Source organism: Adiantum capillus-veneris, unplaced genomic scaffold (genome assembly GCF_014529385.1).
Source record: "Adiantum capillus-veneris isolate H3 unplaced genomic scaffold, ASM1452938v2 Hic_scaffold_393, whole genome shotgun sequence".
In the NCBI taxonomy this organism is placed as follows: Eukaryota; Viridiplantae; Streptophyta; class Polypodiopsida; order Polypodiales; family Pteridaceae; genus Adiantum; species Adiantum capillus-veneris.
In genome coordinates, this window is record NW_028221492.1 from 17,753 (window position 1) to 30,761 (window position 13,009).

A 13,009-nucleotide genomic window follows, 5' to 3' on the forward strand; every position below is an offset into this window, starting at 1 on the left:
TATACACTGCAAATCCTCGGTAGACCCATTTGCAAAAAACACATATGAAGACAGAAACGAATTTTGAAAGTGCCTGAAATTGAAATCTATTGAGTATCTATGCGTAGCTTTTGTCACCACGATGATAATAAACATACTTCTGACCATAAATAGCTCGTAGATATGTCACCACCTATGCTCTATCTTGCATAGAATGCTTGGGGTTGTCATGTAGCTCTTGCCAAGCTTATCATGATTGGTGCAATCCAATCTCCAATGTGATAAAAGCGACTAGGAACGCCAAGATCAAGATCAAGCTCTCGCTCTCTCTCTCTCTCTCTCTCTCTCTCTCTCTCTCTCTCTCGCGCGCGCACACACACGTGCGCGTACACACAGAGTCAACAATAGCTTAAAGCTTGATTACAATAAAAGTTTATATTACAAAATGACCTAGGTACCTTATATACTAGGCTACATAGGTTAAACCTAAAATAGAGTTCAAGGGGTAATAACAATTTGGAAGTGCCATTGAACACCAGCTCTGCAATCAGACTAATTACTCATCACAAATGATGTTTTTAACCATAATCCGTAGCACTTCATAACTCTCAAGAAATAAGACTTTGGCTCAGAAATTGAGTTATGCCATGTTGTCGACCCATGGGTCAACATCCATCGCTTTCATTGAGCTGACATCTGCTGAACTAGGTAGTCCTTGCGCTTTCTCTTGGCCAACAACTGGCCAAAGAATGATCTCCACATCTCGAATTCAACCTCCAGCTGTCCTTTGAGCCCAATACAAGAGCACTTTCACCAAAGCAAGCACTTTGATGTGTGATCTCAAATGGTTTGAACCACTCCCAAAGATAGCAGATTTGGCATGAGTAAAGCTTCATTTCCCAATCCAACAAACACTGCAGCAGCAGGCACACAATATAGGCCAGATACGCACCAAGAACCCCCCCTGCCCGCCCCAACAAACACTGCAGCAGCAGGCAGACAATATAGGCCAGATACGCACCAATAAACCCCCCCTGCCCACCCCATCTTCTGCCCGCCCCAAGATGGGGCGGGTAGGGATGCTACACACAACTGCAAATCCATCCTAGTATCCATAAAGGGAAAGCCACCTGTTTTAAGCGAAAAGGCGGTGGATAATTGGTAGCACTCATGTTTTTACATGTGAAGCGGCAGCTCAACCTCCTGCTCTTGATTTTGCCCAAAGAGGGTAACCAGCCTCAACTTAGGCCCTAACCCCCATTTTTCCAGCTTACAAAATACACCACAGCTGAGGACAGAAAAAATCTACCCTCCTCTGCATACAAAAACTATCCTATCTCTGAAACCACAAAATAGATTTGCCCTCAGCAACACGAAGAGACCTGTACTGCCATGGCTATCAATACCACCGTTCCCTGTCACATAAGTTCCTACACCATGAAACCACCTGACCATCAGCGAACATAATCGACATAACAACCTAGCTATTTCCTGATTTAATTCTCCTTCGAGTCCAGATGTTCCGAGGTTAAATACAGCTCAAATCATACATGCATAAAATTCATACTCCATCCTCATGTGCAGACCGAGCAAATGTGATAGCCATTTCCTCTTTTCTAATTAACCACTCATCTCCCGCTCTTCCAGCCGAATAAGGTACATTTCTCACACAATCCTGGCAAGAGTTACGGGGTCGTTAGCATTTGTTTATGATGAGAAGCACTGCCTTTTGCGCACAACTCTCCAATATTGGCCGAGTTGGCTGAAGCAGGCAACAGTTTTCATAAGAGAAGACGCAACAAGTTGCTAAAACCTGCAATCATATTTCCATGAAGTAAGAAATAACTCTTACCCATCTTCCAACCAAACCCAATAGAGGTTATGACACATGCCAACCCAAAACAGTGATATAAGTATAATTCAATCCCAAACACTGCTGCAAATAGCAAGCATGCGCTGCATTAACTTCACTACACATTATCAAACAGTATGCACATTAACGACATGCCCACACAGTAAATTTGAAAGTTAAGCTACACATGCCCATTGCAACATGTGGCCAGGAACCGAGTCAAGACCATAATCACACACCAATTACAGAGCCACAAACATATCCACATGTAATAGACTCAATGCAACACACATGATTGTACCATCAGAGTCAGGTGACGGCCAATCAGCTCCATCTGACAGCGTAGCATTCTGGCCTGTAATTGAATGCTGCCAGAATGAGCGTCAAGCATCCATAGAGCTGTATGAGCATGCAAAACATAAGAAAGAAGACCACATCGTTTCTCTGGAAACAATGTGCTACCCATTATCCAGAGACCTCGATAGCACGTGGTATGCATGTAGTGGCCCTGTTAACAGCAATGCAAGTAACTGCCTCAAGCAATGCACCTACAGTGCTAGCATGTAGTAGCACTATATATCCTTGACTTGTGAAACCTGCACCTACATAGCCGCCCTCCCCCTGACATTCAACTACTTGAAATGCCCATTCACCCATTCCCTGTAATATGTACTACTCTGGCTCCCAGCCATGGTATTACATTCAACTATCGGGAATGCCTGTTCAGGGCATTCCCCCTTACCCTGTGCTATATCCTACCATGGCTCCCAGCCACCGCCAGGTCGCAATATGGTCGCAACGAGAAAGATGTCCAACTGTGGCCTCCGCTGGTCACCATGTGTTTGCACAGACTACAAGGAATGGCATTTTTTCCTACACCTCCATTGATAATAAATTGTACAAACTACAAAATGGTTATTAACAGTTAGTTGCGTGAACAGTTAGTTGCACATCGCCCACACACACCATACCTTCTGATTAAGCCAGGACAAACTGCAGCAAGTAAAGCGTAGCTTCCAATTTGCTGCTCCCTTTATTTGGAATGATAAGGGAATTACCACAACAATTTCATCAAGCAACCTAAAAGATGCTCTAGTGAATTTTGAAGGGAACACATCAGACACAAGGAAATGGCCAGACACAAGAACGGGATAAACTGAAATGGCGTGCTAGCATGAGACTTCCATCTCTCCCTCGAATTAAGGCATGCCCCTGTAGAGGGGGTTACTCCCTAAAGCTATGACACATTACCGACAATGACAACAAGGATAGCAACACCATCTCATGACTTTAGACAATCAAGTGAGCCACCTTGCCTACTTTGCGGCCAAGATTAATCATTTCTCCAATTAGGAAGACTAAATGGCCTGCATGGACCAGGGCTAAAAGTGGACCTGCAATTCCTCCTCCACCCAAAAACCTTGGCTAGTGAGAGCACTTACAACATGCCCCAGTCGAAGAAGCTAGCTAGACCCGGCGCTAGCAAGCTTACAAAACACAAAATGGAGCTACCAACAGTCGAACCAGCATGGCGTTGGACATGAGCCAAAACACAACAACATGGAAAACTAGAAACTGTCCGCTCACTGGATATGGCTAGACGCATGTGTGTGTGGTCAAGCGCATGCGCGTGCGCGTGTGCGTGCTGGATTACTGCAGCCAACCAAAAACAAAGTCTATGTACAAAGAGAAACATGTAGAACGACATGACCAGAAAGAAGACTTGCTCATACTTCCACAGTTTTGACAACATAAAGGATCATGGCTATCTCTGCCTTTGACAGACTCTCCAATTGACCTGAGTGTGTGCAGAAGAATCATTTCCTTCAACCTCCTCCACAGCACTGAAAGGAGACGAGGAGCTTACTTCCATAAAGGACAGCTCCTCCTCATCAACATCAGAGATGGCATCAGACATGGCGGAGGGTACGTGCAGTTGGAGAGGTCCGCTGCATTTGTGCAAGAAAGAACCTGTACCTGCCGAGGTTGAGAAAGGATGTGGTGAGAATTCCCACTCATACTCACAATCCGAGGTTAATTCGCTGCTGCATTCAGAAGACTCAGATATGCTGCTGTAGCAGAGCTCAGCCACCTCCATCATGGGCGGGCAATTGACACATAACAGAGGGCTTGCTGCAGGTAAGGAGGCCCCACTGGCACCCATTGCAGTAGGGCACCCACAGCCGCAGCAAAGGAAAGAACGATGGTGGCGGGCTACCAGAAAATTGGCGCCATGGACGAGGCCATCACAGGGCCGACATAAAAAGGCATCATCGGAAGGGCAGAGCACATGCGCTGGGGCCCTGCAAAGCTCGCAAGGCGTGAAAGCCAGCGTAGGTAGCGGCACTTCCATCTGCTGCTACGACCTCAGAAGGGAAGGCTGGATTTATAGACCGGTGCAGGCAAGATTCAAGTCGTTGCAAAACCCTCGCTCGGGAAGAAAATGAAGGCAACAAGACCAGTGCCACCTATGTCTGTCTGCCGTCGAGTGCAGCAAAAGACAACGTTTCTCCGCTTCTGCAAGATGTAGATGAAAGACGGTTATGGTTATGGCGATTGAGATTTGGGGAAGATGAGTAGGCCTAGAAGGAGAGAGTCCAAGAGAGGGTTTGACGCCGGGCCCGATCACATGGTCCGAATCCGAGCTGGCCGAACTCCTGCCGCAAGCGACTCCCATACGCCCCAAAATATCTTGGGCCTTCCAGATCTCCTCTTAAAATTAGATTCCCCTCCATGTGGTGGACCGTGGACGAAAACCAGCCACAAACTAGAGCACAAAACTGCGGCACTTGTTAAGCGGAAAGTATCTTGTTGGCCTGTCATTGTGGCAGCCTTAGTGTTTGCCCCAAACTTGGGGCACTTAGGTGTCCCCCCCTAATTGGCCGAGGGAAGGTTTATTACCACGTGAAAAGGTTTTCTCTGCAGCCCCCTTTCCCTCCTACGCTTTAGTCGCGCGATGGCGGCTCATGCATCCTCCCTCTTCTCTCCTGTCGTGCGTGTTTCGAGAGTTCTGTGGACCTAGTCTCTCGGTGCAGTGTTGGAGCCCGTTTGCGGCCGCGATGATGTGGAGCCTCTCTGGAAGCCTCACCCTCTCAGGTGCGCCATGTCGTGTCCATCCTGCTCGGCTTCTGGGTGATCATTACATGTGCTTCACGTGGTGTTCCCATTTCCGGCCATGCTCTGTTGCGCCTTTAATTAGGCAGGGTTTGATGTAGTGTTTGTTGCGTGTTTTGGAGCCCCCCCTGTGTTAGGTACTGCTCTCTTTCTTCGACATGCGGTTTGGGTTGTGTTCATGCTATGCACGGACTGTTCTCTTCTTATCTAGTGTGTATATAGGCTATCGATGGAATATGCCTCTCTCTGTTACAGACTGGTCTATGTTGGGAGCCTCGCAGGTCGGGGTGCTTGTCTTGTTCTTGTTGTATGGACTGTTGTGTTGTTTACTGCATGTTCTTTTTTACCTGTGCATGTACATTGAAAATTTAGAGCTTGTTTATAAGTGTGCTCTTGCAAAAGGGAAAGTTGTGTACTCCTAGCAATATGAGATTTAATGAAAAAAAGAGCAAATCATATAGATTAGGAAGGCCTTGTCCAAAGCTCAAAATTCTATCTTACATTAGGGCCGCAAATAAATGCTCAGAAGGTGCTCTAATGATACGAAATTCTCGGTAAATGTATATCTATATTATCAACTTGTGTGTAATATTTTGGTTTGGACATTGTATTTTGTCATTTGCCTGGTTTTTGCAAGCTTGAGTTTAGCTTACCACATGCAAAAGATTGAACTTTGTACTTTATGACATCTGTCAGGCCAAACAAGAGACCCAAAAGACAAAGCCTCTGAATTCTCAGGTATTAAGAAAAGCAATTTAACACTTAATGTGGGTGTATAAGAAAGCTTTCAAGTATGCATGCTCAAAATCCATATGTTAAGTTTTGAAGATGCTGTTTCCATTGGCTGTGTATTGCTTCATTCCAATCTCTACGTTTTGGGATCTCATTGTTCAGTTTATAGACAAGAATCTACTGTTGTGTCCATTTGTTATACAACTTTCTTCTGGCGGCTTTGGACGGCCTGGTTTTCTAATCTTGCATCTCCCAGCTCGCCTCTCTGTGGGCTTTGTGAGTCACCTCTGTGTGTAGACGGCCACCCTCTTTGAGATCCTCTACAATGCCGCCTAGGCTCGCCTTGAGAGACTTTGGCTTCCCCTACTCCCTTGGCTCATATAAGCTCTGCCATGTTGAACGCGCCTGCTCTTCTTCTGTGTCTGAGCTGGTCACCCGCACTCTGCTAGCTTTGCAAGCCACGGCTTTTTTTGTCCTGTGCAGATTTCCCCCTGTAGCCCTGATTGCTCTCGCCCTCAGACAATGCCTTTTCTTGGCTCAGACATCCCTTTGGTTCAGCTTAGCCCTATGCAAGCCCACGACTCTGTTGTCTGTAGCACGCCCCCCCATTCAAGTCACCCAAAGATGCAGATTTTGGCTGTGGCCTTTAATGGCAGTGAATAAGGTTGCATATTGAAGATGTTGTTTCCATTGGCTGTGTATTGCTTCATTCCAATCTCCACGTTTTGGGATTTCATTGTTCAGTTTATAGAAAAAGAATCTACTGTTGTGTCTATTTGTTATACAATGTCTTCAAAGTCTTTGGACTCTCTTGTCCTTGATGCATGAAAATATTTTACACAGAAAGATGCATACAATGCTTGTATATTTATGTGCATAGACATTATATTATGAAAGGCTCATTGTGGTTCCATGCTATTGGTTGCGTTCCGGAATTTTTTTTAAAGCATGCTTGAAGATCTGTAGACGGTACGACCGTGCCTTTTTGTTGTGGATTTTAATAAGAACATTGCGGATATCTTGGCTTCGGTTTTGCTGTGATGAGTTTCTTGCTTTTGCAGGCTAGTGCTTCTTGTGTCCACTACTTCGGTAAATGAATTCTCGTGTGCATGGGCACATGGTCCATCTCGACTTTTGGGAATGCTTGTTTTGTTTGTTGTCGTTTGGAGTGGTTTTTTGTTGCTGATGGTTGTGTCGTTAGGTTTTATTGTGTCTCGCGTTATCACTTGCATATGTTGCTTGTCGCCATTGACAGTTTAGTGAGAAAGGGATCTAAAGGCAGATCGGGTGAGATATGCAACAATTGTGGATTGAAAGCCTTCTGATCATCTCTTTTCTTTTGCAAGGCAATGTTTGTTGTGTGTTTGGTTGGCCTATGTCCCTTCACTTGTGCGTGTTCTTTTGTGTGTGCAATGCCTTGTCTTTGTCGTTCAAGGGACTGAGAGTGAGGTTTCGTTATGTACATTATGTGTGAACATGCTTAGCTCACGTCGAGCAGTCCCTTCCCCCCTTTTCTTTCTGCTTATCCCTCTTCTTTTCTTTTTCTTTGTCTTAAAAAAAAAAATTCGCGTTATTTAAAATGTTGGCTCGCCATGTGTCGCGAGCCTCCTGAGGCATTCTCAGTGTCGATCACCCATCCCCCGCCTTTTTCTTCCCCTCTCTGTGTGTGTGTGTGTGTGTGTGTGTGTGTGTGTGGTGAAATATTCTCTCCTCTGACTCGGTGCCCTTAGCATTGCAACCTTGCATCTAACACTAGTCTTTCTCTCTCTCTCTCTCTGTGTGTGTGTGTGTGTGTGTGTGTGTGTGTGTGTGTGTGTGTGTGTGTGTGTCCATGTTAACTCCGTTCTAGCTTAAAAGAATGTAAATTGTGCATCATTTGTTTGCTTTGTAGTCTCATGCTTTATGGTGGGTTGGTGGTTCGATATAGCTCGTCATTGCTAAAAAAAAATGACATTTGCTTTCCTTGCTCTCCCCACTGCTATTTGTCTTGTGTGGCATTACTCTATGTTGGATCGGTGATGCAATAAAGTTTCTTATTGCTTCAAAACTCCATTGAATCCCTCCCCTCTCCCCCCCCTCCCCCCCCCTCGTTTTCTGATCCCCTTTTCCTTGTAAATTTTGTACTTGCAAAGTCTTTATATTTGTTTGTGTCATGTAGACAAACCAAACAAGTGTGCTAAAATATGGCCTATAGTCGTGGTGGTGTACAAAGCATGGAGATTGATGATATGGAGTATGGGTGTTACGGTGTTCCTCGTGATTTTGGTGTTTTTGCTTAGACATGTTTGTTTCATAGAGCCAAGAAAAAATGCGAGTCTTGCACGTACTGTGCATCCAAAACGTGAAATTTCCAAACGTGAATCTGTACAGATTGATGTGAGTCATCTGCAAGCACGACAACTTCTCGCAAGCGTAGAGTGTACAGTGAATCGAACTTCGTTATCCATCCATCTCCCTCGAAAGGCAAAGGGCAACCTTGCAGTACGTTTGATTCTACCTTCTTTTGAAGAAAGCCCATGCAAGATTGGTTTATCTTTTGTATTTTGTAATGTCCCATCTTTTACATTAGGTGCACAAGTTGGATGCTCAATTTTGTAATGTCCCATCTTTTACATTAGGTGCACAAGTTGAATGCTCAAAAGCGCAAAAAGCAAAGATGGCTATTGTTAAGATCGAGAGACATGGTATATATTGAACCAAAAACATTGACTATCTACCTACCTTTCGATGTGAATAGATTTTCATGTTCTTATATATTGTTTTGTAGATGCTTTAATTGATACTGAAGACGATGAAGTGAGAGCCAACCCTTTTCTACAGCAAGAACCTCATATTGAAGAACATGATGTGCCTTTTTTGTATATAACAAATCTCTTCGACATCACTTCTAGATTGGCAATTGAGGGTTGTGTGCTGAACAATTATGGTACATACAAGCTTTTCGATCCCAAAATTGTGAATTTTTTCAAGGCTGATTTTGTGGATTCGCACAACTCCAACACAGTCACTGTCGTCGTCGGTTCATCTCTGATAAGTCCATTAGCTTCCTTTCTAAGTGTTGGTAGTTTTGTGCGGATAGAGGGTTCTGCAATCAAAACAAAGAACAAGGCAGATGGTGGAACATCGCCATTCTCTTTACTTGGATACTACCTCGATCGTCACTTGCATTGGTTCATTTTAGATTCACTTGAGCTTTTACCTGGAAACAAAGATAAGATTTTTCTTGGATGAGGTTGCAAGTACGGGTCTAGGAGGTGCGAAAAGTTACTTGGGTACACTTGCTTTTGTTGTTATTTAGAGAGAATTTTGAAATCTACGCCAACTCTACACGTGGAGAGCTATTGGTAGCTAACGGTTCTGCTCCTAAAGATCGGGTAACTGTAAGTCTCACATACTGAGATCCTTTGTAGTTTTTAAGGCAAAAAAAAAGCCGTGGCGTTTGACGTGTGCTTTTTTTTCAGCTGACTTTTGTTAATGATTGCAAAGAAGAGTATTAGGTCTATCAAAAGGGATGTTGACAATGGAGAAGCGAAAACTTTCGTTGCAAGGAATGTCGGGGCTTTCTTAGGCCGTGAGAATACGCTGTCTGTCTTGAATCTTACAATCTTGGTGCCTGTCCACAGCAAGCGTCTGCAATCTGATCTCTTACAAACTTACAAGACACAGGTTGAGAGTCTCGATTATGGAAAGCAGGTAATGTTAGGTAACTTAGTTGCTTGGAAACTATGTCGTTGACTTCCTTTGTGTTTCTTAATTCTCACTTTTGACCTGTAGGTGTTCGCGTCTTGCGTTTCTCTAACATAAATGGTGTTCTCTTGGACACATTGTATGCCATTTGCAATTTGAATAAGGTTCATAAAACCACAGAGGGTTTATTCTGTATCACTTGCCAAAAGAGGACTACAAGCTACGAGATTCCCAGCTTCAAGTGAAGATCAAGCCAAGCAAAGGCCCTGTCATTTCCGCACAACTAGTTGGTCTAATTGTTGACTAGGTCTTGGTTTTGGGCAAGATTTTTCAAAGCTTGTATTCTAAAAATCCACTAGTTGCAAGAGATCTTGGTATCGACAACATGCACTGGAACATTCAAAATCAGTCTTGCAAAAAATCTGACCGCTTTTTTCTCGAGGTAAAGGTCGTGGAAGCATAATAGGGGTCTACCATTGTATATAAATAATACTGGTAAAGCTCTTGAAGAGTCTTGAGCTGGTTTTTTGGTTTGCGTAAAGTGGTCTTCAATGCATCAAAACAGCCTTGTAAAAAATTCTTTGTAATAAAAAACCTCTGTAAAAACACTTGCAATTGCGTTATAAGGTTTTAAGGGTTTCCTTCTCACATTGCTCTCTCTCTCTCTCTCTCTCTCTCTCTCTCTCTCTCTCTCTCTCTTTGTTCACTCGTTTCCCTCGTGTCGTTAGTGATTCTATTGTGTTTTCTTCTCTCCTCTCTCTCTCTCTCTCTCTCTCTCTCTCTAAAATATGGTTGTATAAAGGGTCTCGTTATCCCCAACATTTTTGCTCTCTCTCTCTCTCTCTCTCTCTCTCTCTCTCTCTCTCTCTCTCTCTCTCTCTTGAATATTGTCCATAAAGACGCCCTTACTTGTGTTTGTCGGTTTCAGTAAAAATCCACTAGTTGCAAGAGAGATCTTGGCATCGATAACATGTACTAGCACATTCAAAATCAATCATGCAGAAAATCTGACCGCTTCTTACTCGGGGTAAAGGTCTTGGAAGCATAATAGGGGTCTACCATTGTATATAAATAATACTAGCAAAGCTCTTGAAGAGTCATGAGCAGGTTTTCCTGGTTTGCGTAAATTGGTCTTCAATGCATCAAAACAGCCTTGTAAAAAAATCCTTGCGATTAAAAACATATGCAAAAACACTTGCAACTGCGTTATAAGGTTTTAAGGGTTTCCTTCTTGCATTGCTCGCTCTCTCTCTCTCTCTCTCTCTCTCTCTCTCTGTTCACTCTTTTCCCTCGTGTCGTTAGTGATTTGGTTGTCTTTTCTTCTCTCCTCTCTCTCTCCCTCTCTCTCCCTCTCAAAATATGGTTGTATAAAGGGTCTCGTTATCTCCAACATTTTAGCTCTCTCTCTCTCTCTCTCTCTCTCTCTCTCTCTCTCTTTGAATATTGTCCGTGAAGACGTCCTTGCTTGTGTTTGTCAGTTTCAGTATTGTACATAGAGCTTCAGTATTTCCGGTTGTCCGCATCTTTCTCTCGCTATCCTTTTTCCTCGCTACAGTCGGATAAGAAACTTGTTTTTTATTAGCTAGATTGATCTCTCTTCCGCCCCCCTCCCACCCTGTTCCGTCCATCCTCATTGCACGCACACACAACACTCTCTCTCTCTCTCTCCTCTCCACTCATTGTACTCTTCTTCTTTGAGTTCCCCTGTCTCGAATATCTTTGTATTCTTGTTTCTTTCTCTCGTCCCCTCCCTTGCTACCACTATCTATTTCTCTCGCAGCAATAGTGTACACAAACCTCTATTATTCTAGTGGCCTCTTTCTCTCTCTCTCTCTCTCTCTCTCTCTCTCTCTCTATCTATCTCCCCTTTCCAAGAGTTTGGAAAAAAGAACTTCTTTGGTTTTTCTCTCTGTTGCCCTCCTTGTGCCAATCACATTGCTGTATAGAGAGCTTCCGTGTTTTGAATTTCTCTCTCTCTCTCTCTCTCTCTCTCTCTCTGTCCATTCAATTCATTCGAAGAATGGATGCTTCCATTGTTGACAATTTTAAAAATCTTGGTGTCGATGAATATTTCTTGCGTACATACGGTTTAGATGTTGATATATTCATTGTTTTTCAATACATTACAGAAACAACACTTTCATCAACGGATCTTCTAACAAACTTAGCTGCTTATACCTTGTTTCAAATGGGACTACAAACCACATCGACAAACGTGATTAAAAATCTTTTGGGAAATAACATTGACGTGAACGAGACAACTAACAATAGAGTCTACAGGTTGCTAAAAACCTCTCGCAATTCATTGGCGTTAACTATTCAGCTCATCGAGCTTTTTTGTAAAGCGAACCACTTGTGCATCGAGGTGACTTTACAAAGAGAACATCACAAGAAGCAAAAGAAATTCATTGTCAGTGCATGCAACAATGTTGGTACGAAATAACGAATACTGATCAGAGACATTGACGGAACTTCATACGTGTTTTCTATGCACAAATCTGCATCAGAGTTGAAAAGATTTGAAATGGACACCTTCGGAGGTTCCAAAACTTCACAGACTGTTGATTTTGTATCCTAATGATAGCAACAAACGTGTTGCCAAAGAGTTTGTGTCAAGAAACCAACATAGTTCATACAGAAACAGCGATAACAAAAGAAATAAAACGCTTAAGAAAGTCCCACCAAAATATTCCTCCTCGGGAAAATGAATCATGCTCGAGAAAGAGACTACGTTTCAATGATGTACCTACAGAAATATACTTAAAGTAAATACATGATACTCCTTCAATCTTGTGCGAGCATTGTAATAGACTACTTTTCAGCTATCAAATAACGTCCACAAAAAAAAAAGAAAGCTAGCGACACTGTTATGCAAATTTGTGAACCTTGCAAAAGAAAGAGAAGAAAACCAGCAGTGACTTACAAATCTTTACAAGAAATTGGATTAAATGACAATTAAAATTGTACAAAAACTAAATAAGATAGAAGAAAGACTGATCGCACCTCAAATATTGTTCTAAAAAATACGAGAGTCGACATACGACGAACAATATGGTTTATGTGAAAGGATTGTGAATGTACTGTTGAACGTTACCGAAACACAAAGAAGCTTGCCACGATTCATCAATGAGGAAAACTCAATTCTTATAGGTTTAAAGAGAAAACTAGAATACAACCATTGTTATTTGAGCGGATTAGTACATCCACTGCTCACTCTTGAAGCGCTGAAAGAGCTTTTGCATTCTTATCTTTACGCAAAAGAGTATAAATTTAAACGAGGATTGGTTGCGATATATGACCCTTTTGCAAAAGACACATTCTATTTATCTTGCAATGTGCAATGACAACGATGAAGACGATGAAAATTATCATGATATTCTCGTTTATCAGTTCACGTCAGCACAACAAATCATTGACTACAACGATAAGATCCTACACGTTGCACCTTGTGAAGGAAATCATCCACTTGGTTTATTAAAAGACACATTCTGTGAAGAACTAGGTTTTCCAAGAATATTCTTTAGCAAACCGCGTAAGTATCACGATCTAGCAGTTAAAAATTACCATAAAATTGCAAAATGGGAATTGCTTCATGGTGAAAGACGATTTGCATTGAATATAGAAAACTTATTCTTTTGAGGCAGT

The 13,009-nt window shown here is 42.8% G+C and overlaps 1 protein-coding gene and 1 pseudogene across 3 annotated transcripts; one reads left to right on the forward strand and one right to left on the reverse strand.

The window, feature by feature from the left end:
- Positions 1 to 377: 377 nt before the first annotated feature.
- Positions 378 to 4,399, reverse strand: LOC147416885 (uncharacterized). 3 transcript variants are annotated; one of them, XM_086507994.1, is made up of 2 exons: positions 3,565 to 4,399; positions 378 to 1,409 (listed from the first exon to the last, which is right to left on the reverse strand). In XM_086507994.1, the coding sequence occupies exon 1, from the start codon at positions 4,182 to 4,184 to the stop codon at positions 3,597 to 3,599; it is 588 nt and encodes a 195-aa protein (XP_086364120.1). In that variant the 5' UTR covers positions 4,185 to 4,399; the 3' UTR covers positions 378 to 1,409; positions 3,565 to 3,596. The 3 variants fall into 3 exon arrangements, with proteins under 3 accessions (XP_086364120.1, XP_086364119.1, XP_086364118.1); XM_086507993.1 differs by having other exon boundaries at positions 378 to 1,654; XM_086507992.1 differs by having other exon boundaries at positions 378 to 1,792.
- Positions 4,400 to 4,640: 241 nt separating this feature from the next.
- LOC147416886 (uncharacterized) lies at positions 4,641 to 9,974 on the forward strand (annotated as a pseudogene).
- The last annotated feature ends 3,035 nt before the right edge of the window (positions 9,975 to 13,009 follow it).